General features: G+C 34.3%; 2 protein-coding genes and 1 long non-coding RNA gene across 7 annotated transcripts in view; 1 reads left to right on the top strand and 2 right to left on the bottom strand.

Annotated features, from left to right (window-relative positions):
- Nucleotides 1-259: 259 nt before the first annotated feature.
- Nucleotides 260-2911, top strand: LOC120089978 (putative N-acetyltransferase HLS1). Of its 2 annotated transcripts, none has more exons than XM_039047434.2 (3): nt 260-747; nt 908-1041; nt 1802-2911. In XM_039047434.2, the coding sequence occupies exons 1-3, from the start codon at nt 520-522 to the stop codon at nt 2667-2669; spliced, it is 1230 nt and encodes a 409-aa protein (XP_038903362.1). In that variant the 5' UTR covers nt 260-519; the 3' UTR covers nt 2670-2911. The 2 variants fall into 2 exon arrangements, with proteins under 2 accessions (XP_038903362.1, XP_038903363.1); XM_039047435.2 differs by having other exon boundaries at nt 462-814.
- Nucleotides 1795-5702, bottom strand: LOC150032705 (uncharacterized). Its single transcript, XR_016524531.1, has 2 exons — nt 3541-5702; nt 1795-3440 (listed from the first exon to the last, which is right to left on the bottom strand). It is a non-coding gene; the product is annotated as an uncharacterized LOC150032705 (long non-coding RNA).
- A 2317-nt stretch (nt 5703-8019) lies between these two features.
- Nucleotides 8020-12529, bottom strand: part of ABCC13 (multidrug resistance-associated protein 11) — an 84426-nt gene continuing 79916 nt past the window's right edge. For all 4 annotated transcript variants that reach the window (XM_039048025.2, XM_039048026.2, XM_039048029.2 and 1 more), the window contains 2 exons: nt 11772-11939; nt 8020-8399 (listed from right to left, as the gene is read on the bottom strand). In XM_039048025.2, coding sequence (XP_038903953.1) covers nt 8319-8399; nt 11772-11939 — 249 coding nt within the window. In that variant the 3' untranslated portion in view covers nt 8020-8318. The remainder of the gene's footprint in view (nt 8400-11771; nt 11940-12529) is intronic.

The raw sequence follows: 12529 nt of genomic DNA, 5'->3' as shown, positions 1-12529 counted from the left end.
CGACACCGCTTCTCATCGAGATTGAACCAAAATCAAAACTGAACCTGGACTAGATTGAGCTGATCAGTAGAAGAGCTAAAAGATTATAGCTTTTGATCATGATTGGCATCACCATCACCATCACCATCACCATCATGAAGGTCTCATCATAGCCACCAGTGACTTTAAAATATAAATGCGAGGTACTTTTTCTAGTATCTTTCTTTTTTATAACCTTATATTCTTGTTGAATATAAAGGTGCTTTGCTTATGAGTAGCTAATGAAACAATAATTGAAGAAATAATTAAATCCACCTGGTTAATCATAGTCATTAGGAAAAACATTATTAATCAATCCATCTTAAAGCTATGATTAATAGGCTTAAGTGGGAAAACGTGGATTAAGGTGAGGCACTACATAAGTGAGACCCACTTAATTAGAGTTTCTAAAATGGTGTATAAATATGGGAGATGGTGGGGTTGAAGCTCCAAACACAATCCTAAGAGGGTTCTTAGTAGAGGTTTTCTCTGTTCAAAGCTATGGTGCTGAAGATAGCTGATGAATATAGGCTACAAGTTGAGTCAAACACAGAGGAAAATAGTAATTCGGTTTTAGTGAGAGAATATTGTGAAGAGAGCGATAAGGTGTCAGTGGAGAAGATGGAGAGGCAGTGTGATGTTGGACAGAAAGGGAAGCCTTCTATTTTCACTGATCTTCTGGGTGATCCTATTTGCCGCGTTCGTCACTTCCCTTTGCACGTCATGCTGGTAAATACAATATACATATGCCATCAACTAGTGAAAATGATGCATTTATTTGTATGTATTTAAAATGGTACGTCTTAAATATAATATACATTTATATAAGAAGGTTTCTCTTGGGATACTATAATTTCTCATTTGGTGTTTTTCGGGAATTGTGTGACAGGTTGCAGAGTATGGAAAAGCAAGAGAAATCATAGGAGTTATAAGAGGATGTATCAAACATGTGACAACAGGTCATTCTCATCATGTTCTAAAGCTGGCATATATTTTGGGCTTAAGGGTCTCTACAACTCACAGGTCTTTCTCTTTCTCTAATATACTTCCTTCAATCCTAACAGAAGAGTTTAATCTCTCTACCAAAAAGTTTTCTCAGTTGGCTATTTGACATGAACAATGTCTCTTTTATCATTTCAGCAAAAGTTTATCCCATCTAAACGTTCAGATGGTTAGTAACTTGAAAATGATTTTCCAAGAATGGAGAAACGATGTTCCAAGTAACATAAAATTATATTTGAAGCTCTTAAAAGTTAGAAATGAGTTTGATCCCTTCAACAGTAAAGCAGATAAAGTACTCTGTTCCCACAACATAAAATGGAGAAACAAAAAACGAGAGAAATAAATAAATAAATGGATCAGGTTCCACCATAAAGTAAAGCAAATGTCTTGGTATCTAAGAAAAATAAGAGCCAAAGCTTTTTATGTGGCCAACTATTTGGCTTGTTATTGGACACTTGTATAGAGGGGACTGCCTTACCATTCAATAAAAAATAAGACAACATGTTTGTTCTCTTTGTTCCTTCATAATACAAAAAAATATTCCTTCAGCTTTAAACACACTTTGGTCCACAAGAATTTGCTTAAGCCTGACAGGTTTGGTCCACAAGAATCTACTTTCTTTTCTTCTCTCTCTCTCTCTCTCTCTCTCTCTCTCTCAATGTTTCTTACATCACATTACCTATGCTAGTCAAAGAAGGAAATATGATAAAACCTAAAAAAGCAAAATGTTGCTAGGAATACCCAGAAATCCTAAACATTGTTAAACGCTCGTGCAATGCAGGAGGCTTGGAGTTGGCACAAAACTTGTTCAACATTTAGAGGAATGGTGCAAGCAAAAAGGTGCAGACTATGCATATATAGCAACAGACTGCGCCAATCAGCCGTGCATCAGCTTGTTTACGCAGAAGTTTTCATACACAAAATTCAGATCCCCCACAGTGCTGGTTCAGCCTGTCCACGCCCATTACAAGCCAATAGGCTCAGCGATCGCCATTGTCCGCATTCCTCCGCACATTGCTGTTAAAATTTATCGCCATCTCTTTGCAAATGCCGAGTTCTTCGCCACGGACATTGACGCCATTCTTTACAACAAGCTTAACTTGGGCACTTTCATGGCAGTTCCCAAGAAGCTGCTCCCTAAGTGGGACCCTGAAACAGGGATCCTCCCTCAGAGCTTTGCAATCTTGAGCGTGTGGAACACTAAAGAAGTTTTCAAGTTGCAGGTGAAAGGAGTGTCTAAGCTAACTTATGCGTGTTGCATGGGAAGTAGATTGCTGGATTCATGGCTACCATGGCTGAGAGTACCTTCATTTCCAGATGTATTCAGCCAGTTTGGGGTGTATTTTTTATACGGACTAACCATGAGAGGAACTAATGGTTCACGCCTCATGAAATCTCTATGCACATTCGTGCATAACATGGCCAAGGACGATGTGGGGTGTGGGGCAGTGGTAACAGAGGTAGGCCAACAGGATCCTGTAAGAGTGGCCATCCCCCATTGGAGGAGACTTTCATGGAATGAAGATCTATGGTGCATCAAGAAGCTGACAGATTTGCAAGGGGATAACTGTGAAAGATCTAAAACGTCTGATTGGATCAAATCTCCACCATCTTCAGCAGGGATATTTGTTGACCCTCGAGACATCTAAGTATCTTCCTTTCTTCTTCTTCTTTTCTTTTTCCTTTTCTTCTTTCTCAAATCAGTACAGAAAATGACAAAATCCTGCTGTGTACTGTCTTACAGTACAAAAGGAATGTTCATAAAACTCTAGCCTAGTCTTCTTTTTTTTTTTTTTTTTTTTCTCCCCAATGCTCTTCAGTAGTCAATGCCAACTGAAAGAAGTTAAGCTTACACTTTTTAAGTCGCATTTCAATCATTGGTCTTGAACAAGTTCTAGAAGTCAGTTGAGGGCTAATGTGACAGGTGGGTGGAAAATTGCAAAACATCATTGGAATTTCGGGTATTTATTAAATTTTCCACAATTAAATTAATTATACTTGTACAAGTATACAACTCTAGTTTTCAACTAAAGGTCAACATTATAAATGAAAATCCTTCATCTCAACATGGTACACACTCCTATAATTTGGAGATTTTTGTTTTTTATATCAGTAAGAAAATCCTCTCCAAGTTAGAGATAGGAAAAGGAGAAATATGATGGCTGGAGGAGGCTATTGAATAGGATTAATTCTTTTAAAGAAAAAGAAAATAATAGTAAAAGATACAGTTGGTCCATGCACTCAAGCCCCCTTCTGAACCATTCTTTCCAACTTTCTTCCCTCCCGGCTCCCCTTTTTCTCATCTGTTACTGAACTGACTCCATCTCTCTCCAATAACACTAGGAGTCATCATAGAAAGATGAATGCTGCAAATCATCTCTTCTCCTATGACCATTAGCCGTCATAAAAGAAGATGGATACTGAAAAATTTTACAGTAATTCCATGAGATTGCCACTAATATTTAATCACATAATTAGCATTTAAAGTAATATCAACTTGTAAATGGACAAAAGTCTTACTCAGTCATATCAGGTTATCTGAAATCAGGAAGGGTTTGAGAGCTTAGACACATTTTTACAGTACCTACTAAGGAAACTCCAACATTCAAAATCATGTATGAGACTTTAGTAATTCATGTTTGACGCATTTATAGTGTTTTAGCCGCAATGGATAACTATGATCGTGCAAGGTGTTGTAATGGTAAACGTGAGGCAAAGACTGTCCATTTATGTCTAAATTCAGATATCCCAAGATGAACTTCAGTTAGGTGCTTCCATTAAAATAGAAAAGTTGCTTTCATCTTGAATGGTTAAGACGAACGCGTAGTTTTGAAATTTTAAATCCACAAAATACCTATTACTAATTTGACAAAACAAATGGTGACCTAGTCAGCTTATAACACACTAATACGTACTTGTACTACAAAATAGTTATGATGATCATTAGAGCCAGTTCACATTAGGAACATTAATGGAAAAGTGGGAGATAACACTTAAATACTTATGAGTTATTTATGACTACGGATGTGTACGGGTTTTTATTATTCTCTATAGGTTTAAAGAAAACAGTTTTAAACAAGTTTCTCTATCTACCAAGATTAGAAACCCCAATTACACATACCATAAGTTACATTATTATACCCTCTTTCAGTTTTCTTCTCTTACTTTTCTTTAGATTTCCCCCTTTATTGAGAAACGACACAGAAAAATATATAAATACTGAGTTAACTTTTATCTAAGATCCTAATAACCTGATTGAGACATAAATTTCAAGCATGCACTTTTAGATAAGATCAGATCATTGTTACTTTGTTGATAAACCTACATCTTAAGAGTTTTAAATACACTAACAAGGGAAAACATTATGTGAATGAAGTAAATCCATAAAAAATAAAGAAAAAATAAAGATATTGCAGGCTAGATTGTAACGACCGGGAATTTATACATCAAGACAAGCTCTCTAGAACCCTAATTTTCGAAGTTTCTCTCTATTGAGATACATGGCATGAGAAGCCTTTATTGTGAGTCACGTTATACTGCCAAATATATATTGAATTTATTTGTAAGGATGTAGATGAGCCACCTTTTATTCGGCCTCACCCCAAAATAAAATGCCTTTGCATCTTTGTGGATGGACAGTAATGAACTTGGTGAATACAACATTAACAGAACTAGAGACAACAGTGGTACATAGGAGCATCTATTGACAAAAGGATCACTCCAAACTAATCATTAAATGAACATTGAAAACCAAACAAAACAGAGATATACGTTTCAATCTTTCTGACCACTAAAAAGAAAATGAATATACTCCTAATGGAACATACATCATACATATTATCCCAACCTCTGAGTCAGCCACCAACGCTGACCGAGTTTAATTCATTAGAAACATGATTTTTTTTTTTTTTTTTAGAAAATTGAATCTCTAACTTCAAAGGAAGAAGTACATGTCAATTAAAGTTGACCTATGTTCACTTTGACAATAACATTATTTTTTTTAATCCATTGATAGGTGATAAGAAATTCTAGTGATTTCTTTCCTCCATTATTGTTTTTGTTATTTTTCCTGTTGGGTTTGACATCCCTTTTTCAATTCTCATATTTTGGTTAGGACATCTCATCCCACCTTTTAGCTCTTGCCTTCTCAACTTGGGAAGAGAAATGTGCTTACTTCATATAGTTCCTCCCAGGAACATATTTTCAAGCGATCTCTGATAAATGATCGAACTCTTTGTTGTGTAGATGCAGAATCTATCGAATGCCTGTGATAGGTTGACATTAGACAAAAGTGGCCGAGTCAAGATGTGGTTGTTCAATTTTTTAATTTCCTACAGTTCCAAGTTAATTCTGTTTGGCATTTCTATGAATAGCTAGCTCTATGAATAAAAGGAACTGTCTTTTCCTCTTTTTCCAGATATCACAAGATGGGCCTCATTTGTCCACAAAGGTTAACGGAAAAGCTCAAGAGCAATTAAATTACATGACAGCGATGATGTTGCCCCCTTTTGTCGTCCCCAAGCTTTCTTGTTTCTAGATTTCACATTAAATAAATGCATAATTAGGACCTTAAAAACACTTCGTGCTTCAAATCAAATCTATAGTATGTTTGGAAATGATTCTAAAATGGTTAAAATCATTCTTATCATTTTAAAATCACTACGAAAATGCGTATAATCATTCAAAATCAATTTTAATAGTATAAAAACTACGTTATTGAATTGATTTTGAGTGATCAAAAGTATGTTTCAAAGTGATTCTGAAAATAATAGAAGTGATATTAACCTCATAATCACTCCCAAATATACAATTACTACTATTTCTTCGTTCAAATAAAGCTAGAAAGAATGTCTCCAAGTTCAATTAAGAAAGTGTTTCTCCTTAAATTATTTTTTAAAAAATAATAAAGAAAAGGAGACATCAGAAAACTTCCGGCGGGAAGGGATGACAGATAAATCCTCTATGGTCATGAAGGTGAAACACAAATTGTCCAGAGGGAATGGGGGAAAAAAGGCAATTCACATATAGTAAGTTAAATCATCATAAGACCCAAATATTTTGGGATAAGGTAAGTTTAATTATTTACTATATTCTCAACATTTCTCCTTGTGGACTCAGTTATTAATTTGTTAAGGTGAGAACTAACATGTAAATTATTAGTATGAAATAAGAAAACAAAATTTAGGAGAATTGAATATAAGATTTCCTTGTTTGATACTATGCTAAACCCCCACTAATCCAAAATCTTAAGCTATTTGACTAAGATAATTTAATCATTTAATACGTTCACTAAACTTCTTGAAACATATGCATGCATATCTTCTCAACATAATTAATACCACAAAAACATATTCTCCAGAACTTCATTATGAGCCCCATTACTCATCTATCAAAAGGAGCGAGCAATCTAAAGGGCATGATACTTAGAAATACTTCCCTCACCCTTCCAACTAGAAGATCCAAAGAGACCTCCCCTCCAACGATGTCTCTCACGAAGCTAGAGAGAGAGGAAAAAAAAAAAAAAAAAAACTCCGATGTTCTCAACAAGTTTATTGAAAATATACACAATAGAAGTATAAAATGTACTCGAGTACTTTCTAATGGCTCCATGTAAAGTTAATATAAAATGTAACTTAATTAAAAAACAACAAAGAAGTATCATCTATGTCTGAGATGACAGTTGCAATTTGATTTTGGATAACATACATAATCTGGAGACGCCATCTAAATCCGGAAAAGTACACAGTCACTTGTATAAACATTTTAATGAGGACCCACTCTCTTTAATTGGTATCGCAGATTAGCAATGAGTCACCAAGTAGCTAAGCTCTATTTAAAAAGCATTAATTTCTTAAGGTTCTTGCAATAGAATCGATTACCCTTCACTTCTAAGTGCCCCCACAAAGAACAATTTGAAAAGGTGGCTCAAGACCCACTAAGCTGATTAACCGAACCAAAACAGGGGGAATTGGCAAGTGGCAATTATCCAGGCAGGCAAACGAAACAAAAAATGGACCATAAGCCGGACTCATCAGAAAAAAGTGACAGAATCAGAAGCTTATTACAACCTACAGAATAGGCTTTATAGTACAGGCATCCTTCAGTAATTGACTGCTATAAACATGCAAATAATAGGAATCAGTGTGCGGTTGGTCCCCTCCACAAAACACACAAAATCCAGTTACGTATATATACTTGGGGAACAATATCTCATACCCGATCTACTGCATCATGATGTAAAAACTAATTTAAATGCCTCCTCCAGGAATGGACCAATAACAACAATAGCATAGAATCCTATAATGACTTTAGGTCTAACATTAATGCCTTACCTTACAAATGTCACTGCTTTCTGCCTTCGAACCTCAGAGAGTAGGACCACCTTTGCACAGACTCCTCCACACCAACAGTTCAATCATATCGAATTAACAGAATAGCCGACTATAAGAAATCTAAGAAACAAAATGGAACAAAATGGTATCGGAAAACTGAGTTCAAGTTATGCTGAGAAATATTTTTGTCTCAGTACCAAAAAAAAAAAAAAAAAAAAAAAAAAAAAAAAAAAAAAAAAAAGTCTTTCCAAGAGAAACAAAGCATCGGAAAATATCAACAGATCAAGTCTATACCTCAAATTAGTGGGTTTTAGTTTGCTCTTAATCAGGATAGATTCAATGATATTGAACATGGAGTTTGTTTCATTACTCATAGTAAAAAATCTTCACAAAAGTTTTATCTTTAACCGTATTTTACTGACCTACCAAATTACATGAAGTTGTGTGGGTTAAGACAATAACTCCTGCTTCACCATTAGACCATAGCAATCTCACAATATCATGATAGTGCACTCTTATTGTAACTGGAAATTCGTAATATGGTAAAACATAATTTGAAAGTTTTTGAAAACTTGGAACATTTTGTTAGAAGCAAACTTTCTGCTGCAACTGAATCTGGCAAAGCAAGTTCCAGGTTATTAGAAGATGAAACTCTGAATAAGAATCATTGACAGAAAAAATTGCATATATATGATGGTAAGTTGGCAAATAAGTTGTAATATCTTCAATACTTGATACGCAGAAGCGGACAGAAAAATAAGAGATCGATCATAAAAGCTCCAAAGCGTCATACATTAAGCTCTAAGATGACTAGAGATCTAGCAAATGGTCTTTGCATTTAATAATTGCCAGCATGCTGGCGATTAACATGCATGGTTAAATTAAAACGAACAGTTGGCAGGAGTGCTCCTTCGACGTTCAGGAAAGCATGATCCAGGCATATATAAAGCAGAACTTGTTCAACAGTCACATCTTAGATGCCTTAACAAAGTTTGAAAATTTGGAGGACTCGTTTTCCAGGAGATCCTGGGGGCTTCCTTGTTCCACCTGTCAAAAAGAAGGAAAAGATCAGTTACAAACGAGCAAAAGCTCGAAACTCAGTTAATAATTGTAAAACTCTTAGGTTTGAGAAAGAATCAGAATACTCTATTCATTCACCAAAGATATGAATATATACAAGTGTACAAAACATAGAAAAGGAAAATATCATAAAATATTTACAAGAATGGAAAACCCTAACTATAGAATTATAACAATAACATCAAATTTTAACTATATTCTGTAGATGATTAGTTATAATATAACAAAATATATATTAGAGAAGAAACAATCCAAGCCATTTTCAAGCTTTTCGGTGCAAGACATCTATTTAAATTGGAGTGCTTTCATCTTCCTACATTAGAGTCATCTTTATATATTATTTGATTCATGATTTGAGTTTGTACTTTATTATGTATCTTCTTATGTTGAGTGTTGAAATTAGGATTTTAGCCCTGAGGGCAGTCTTGTCTTTTTACTATACCCTAGAGTTTCCCTTTTTTCTATTTAAGCATGTAGTCTCTGTGTATCTTGTGTATCAAAAATTATAATAAGAAAAACTCTATATCGTGGTTTTTTCTCCCTGTCTTAGGGTTTTACACGTATACCTGTGTGTACTTTTCTTCTTCCTTCTTTTTTTACTTTTCATCATTGAGAATTGTCTCTTTAAATTAGGGGTATTAATGGGTTGAGTTGAGTTGGGTTGAAAGACTTTTTAGACACAGCGCAATTATTCGAGTTGTAAATTTCTTCAACCCAAATAACCCTTATTAAAAAATGAACCCAGCCCAACCCAACCATGATATTTGGGTTGGGTTGGTTCGGGTTAATCGAGTCATTTATTTAAAATTTTGTTCTAAAAAGAAACAAAATGTAAATATGTAAAAATTTAATTTAATTATTTTCATAGAATTAAGATTAGCTACTCAATTTCAATTTATATTGTGAAAATTTTCTTTTAAGTGCAAAGAAACTACTTTTAAGATTTGTTGAAGAATAAAATATTCAAAAAATATTGAAATAAATAAAATTAAAATCAATATATGTATAAATAATTGTGTTATAAGTAACAAAAATATATATTTTAAAGTCAATAATAAATTTGGGTTGGTTCGGGTTAGTTTGGGTTATATTAAGTGAACCCATGAACTAACCCAACCCATAAAAATTTCATTTATTTGAACCCAACCCAACCCAAATGAGTTGATAACCCAACCCAAACCGCATGGGTTGGGTTGGGTTGGTTTGATCGGTTTTTTCGAGTCATCGGGTTTTTTGAACACCTCTACTTTAAATTACTTCAACATTGGAATATGATGATGACGCTAAAGATGTGTCAACCTAGTTGAGATATCCAATACGTTTGTTGGTCCCCTCGTCTGCTAATTTGAGTGAACTATTATGTCTCTTTGTACTTCGAACATTAGCTTCTTTTCAATATATCAATTAAAAGTATTGTCACCTTTAAATAAATAAATAAATAAATAAATAAATAAATAAATATATATATATATATTCACCTTAAATGAGTTAAGATCCATTAGGTTAATTTATAAATTGTTCAAAAAACAAATTTCAAAAAATTTTGTAAAATGATTATTAATTTAGTGCACAACATGCTATTAAATATCCAGATTATTAATAGTATCAATATATATTTTTGTGTGTTAACTTGACAATAAGAGATTTATTTAAGGCTAGACAATCAAATATCCAGATTTCTTTTATTCAACAATAAACTTTATTTTTATTTTTTCTTAAAAAATGCACATGTTTCGAATTAGCCCATTATACACACATATTTTCAAAATAATAATCATAATAATAAAATTATACACATAAAATCTAAGAAAAAGAAGAAAATTTTTTCCTTTGAAAGTAAATGATAAACAATGTGGATGAAAATGAGTTGCTGCACATGGCTGGAAAACTAAATTGCATGGCTGAATTTTTGCCTTTTCTATACCTCAGTTTACCTTTGGATCGGTACCCAAAACAAGCTTCCTTTTGGCAACCAGTGATTGATAAAGTTCAAAAAGAAAAAAAAAAAAGACTAGACCAATAGGAGAAGATTTAATTTGTCTAGAGGAGGGAGAGTTGCTTTGTGCAATTCTGTACTATCAAACCTTCCTACATATTATGTCCTTGTTTGCAATTTCTGACGGTTATTCTTTCATTAGAAAATTATGCGAAACTTCTTATGGGAAGAGCATAAGGAAAGCAGAATAAACCATTTGGTGAAATGAGACCTTGTTACACGATCACAGATAGATGGAGGTCTTGGTTAGGGTAGCCTCAAAGCTAAGAATATGGCTTTACTAGCTAAATGGAGTTGGCGGTACATGGAGGAAGAAGATTCATTATGGAGACAGGTCATTAGAAGCATATATGGAAAAGACTCCTTGAATAGTTGAATTGGCACACGGTCGGGAAAAATGGTAATCGCTTGAGAAGCCCTTAGATTAGCATTTCTAGAACTTGGTTGAAAGTGGAAGTTTTGGCTCCTTTTAAACTTGGAAACGGTGCTAGAATTGCTTTTTGGACTGACTCGTGGGTTGATGTCCTTCCTTTAAACCTCCATTATCCAAGATTGTTTAAGATTGCTTTATTACCAAAGGGCTCCATAGCAGCTCATTGGGATCACTTGTTGTCTTCATGGTCTATTATTTTTCGTCGGTTGCTTTAAAGATGATGAGATAATAGATTTTCAAGATTTGCTTGCTCAAATTTCAAATCGGTGGGTTTCGGAGAATTTTGATAAAAGAACATGATCCCTAGAAGTATCCAACAATTTTTCTGTAAAATCCCTTACTGCTCACTTCTCCCATTCATCCCCATTGGACAAATGTCTCTATAAGACATTATGGAAGTCTAAAAGCCCGAGGCGAGTAAATATCCCGGTATGGATAATGATATTCAGTTTTCTAAACTGCTCCTCAATCATGCAAAGAAAGTTCCCTTTGAGTTGTTTGTCTCCTTCTATTTGCCCCTTGTGTAAGAAGGAAGGTGAAGACTTGCGGCTTTGATTGCACATATTCAGCCAACTGTTGGTGGAGATACTTTTAGAAACAATGTTCAGCAGATTTTTATGGCCCTTCCCTAAGGAAGTGCCTAGGTTAATTTGGGTCAATATGGCTAAGGTTTTACTTGCTGAATTATGGTTAGAAAGAAACCAAAGGATGTTACATGTTTATTTCTTATTAATCTAGAAATAGGAAACAAGAACATTATCAAATGAATCCTAAGTATATTTAAAATTCCAAGAAGCAACAATCAGGAACAAAAAGACATGCATATTCATTCAAAGATATACACATGCAAAATTATTATTTCAGGTCATGCCATACTCCTTCAGAGATATTAACAGGCGGGTTTGCATACCAGGATCCCATGGTCAAGAATCAGAATATCATCCATGTTTAAAACTGTGGAAATACGATGGGCAATCGTGACCACTGTCATCCCTCTGCATTCGTTGGATATGGTGTTTTGCAGCAATGCTGCTGTCTGAGTATCAACGTTTGCTGTGCACTCATCCAAACACAGCACCTGAAAAGATTTGGGTCAGTTCAGCATCCACACACACAAGCACAAAAGTAACTCCATTACATTTCTCAAATTTAAACTCAAAGAAATTATAGCACTTGAACTAAAAGTGAATGTAGTTATAGGCCATGATTTAGAGGAAAGAAAAATTCCAAAAACAAGGAAATAGGTTGATTATTTCCTTTATTGTGAAATTTTATATTGTATTTATTGTATTATATTTACTATTTTATTCTTTCCTTATTTATAATTGAGTATTTCTTCTACTTAAGAAATTCTTTTCTCCTAAGAGAAATAATAGAAAAAATAATGTTTTTCAGCATGATATCAGAGCCTTAAAGATTCTGAAACCCTAAAAACCCGAAAAAAAGACACCTTAATTTTTTTAAATCCTAAAAACAAAAAAGATTTTGAAACCCTATAAACCTTCTGTCGCCATCGCCGATCAGTCTCTGTTTGTTTGCTGCCGTGGTCGGTCACCTGAAGCCTCATTGCTGAACGTCACATCTCCACCGGACGTCTGCCAAGAGTCGCATCTCTGCCGAACGTTTGCCAAAAGTCGCATCTCTGCCGAACGTTTTCTTTTTTCTTCG

Source organism: Benincasa hispida, chromosome 11, assembly GCF_027475165.1.
Source record: "Benincasa hispida cultivar pf3 chromosome 11, pf3_genome.v1.1, whole genome shotgun sequence".
Taxonomy (NCBI): domain Eukaryota; kingdom Viridiplantae; phylum Streptophyta; class Magnoliopsida; order Cucurbitales; family Cucurbitaceae; genus Benincasa; species Benincasa hispida.
Note: the sequence above shows the minus strand (reverse complement) of the source record. Positions and strands in the feature narration are given on the sequence as shown.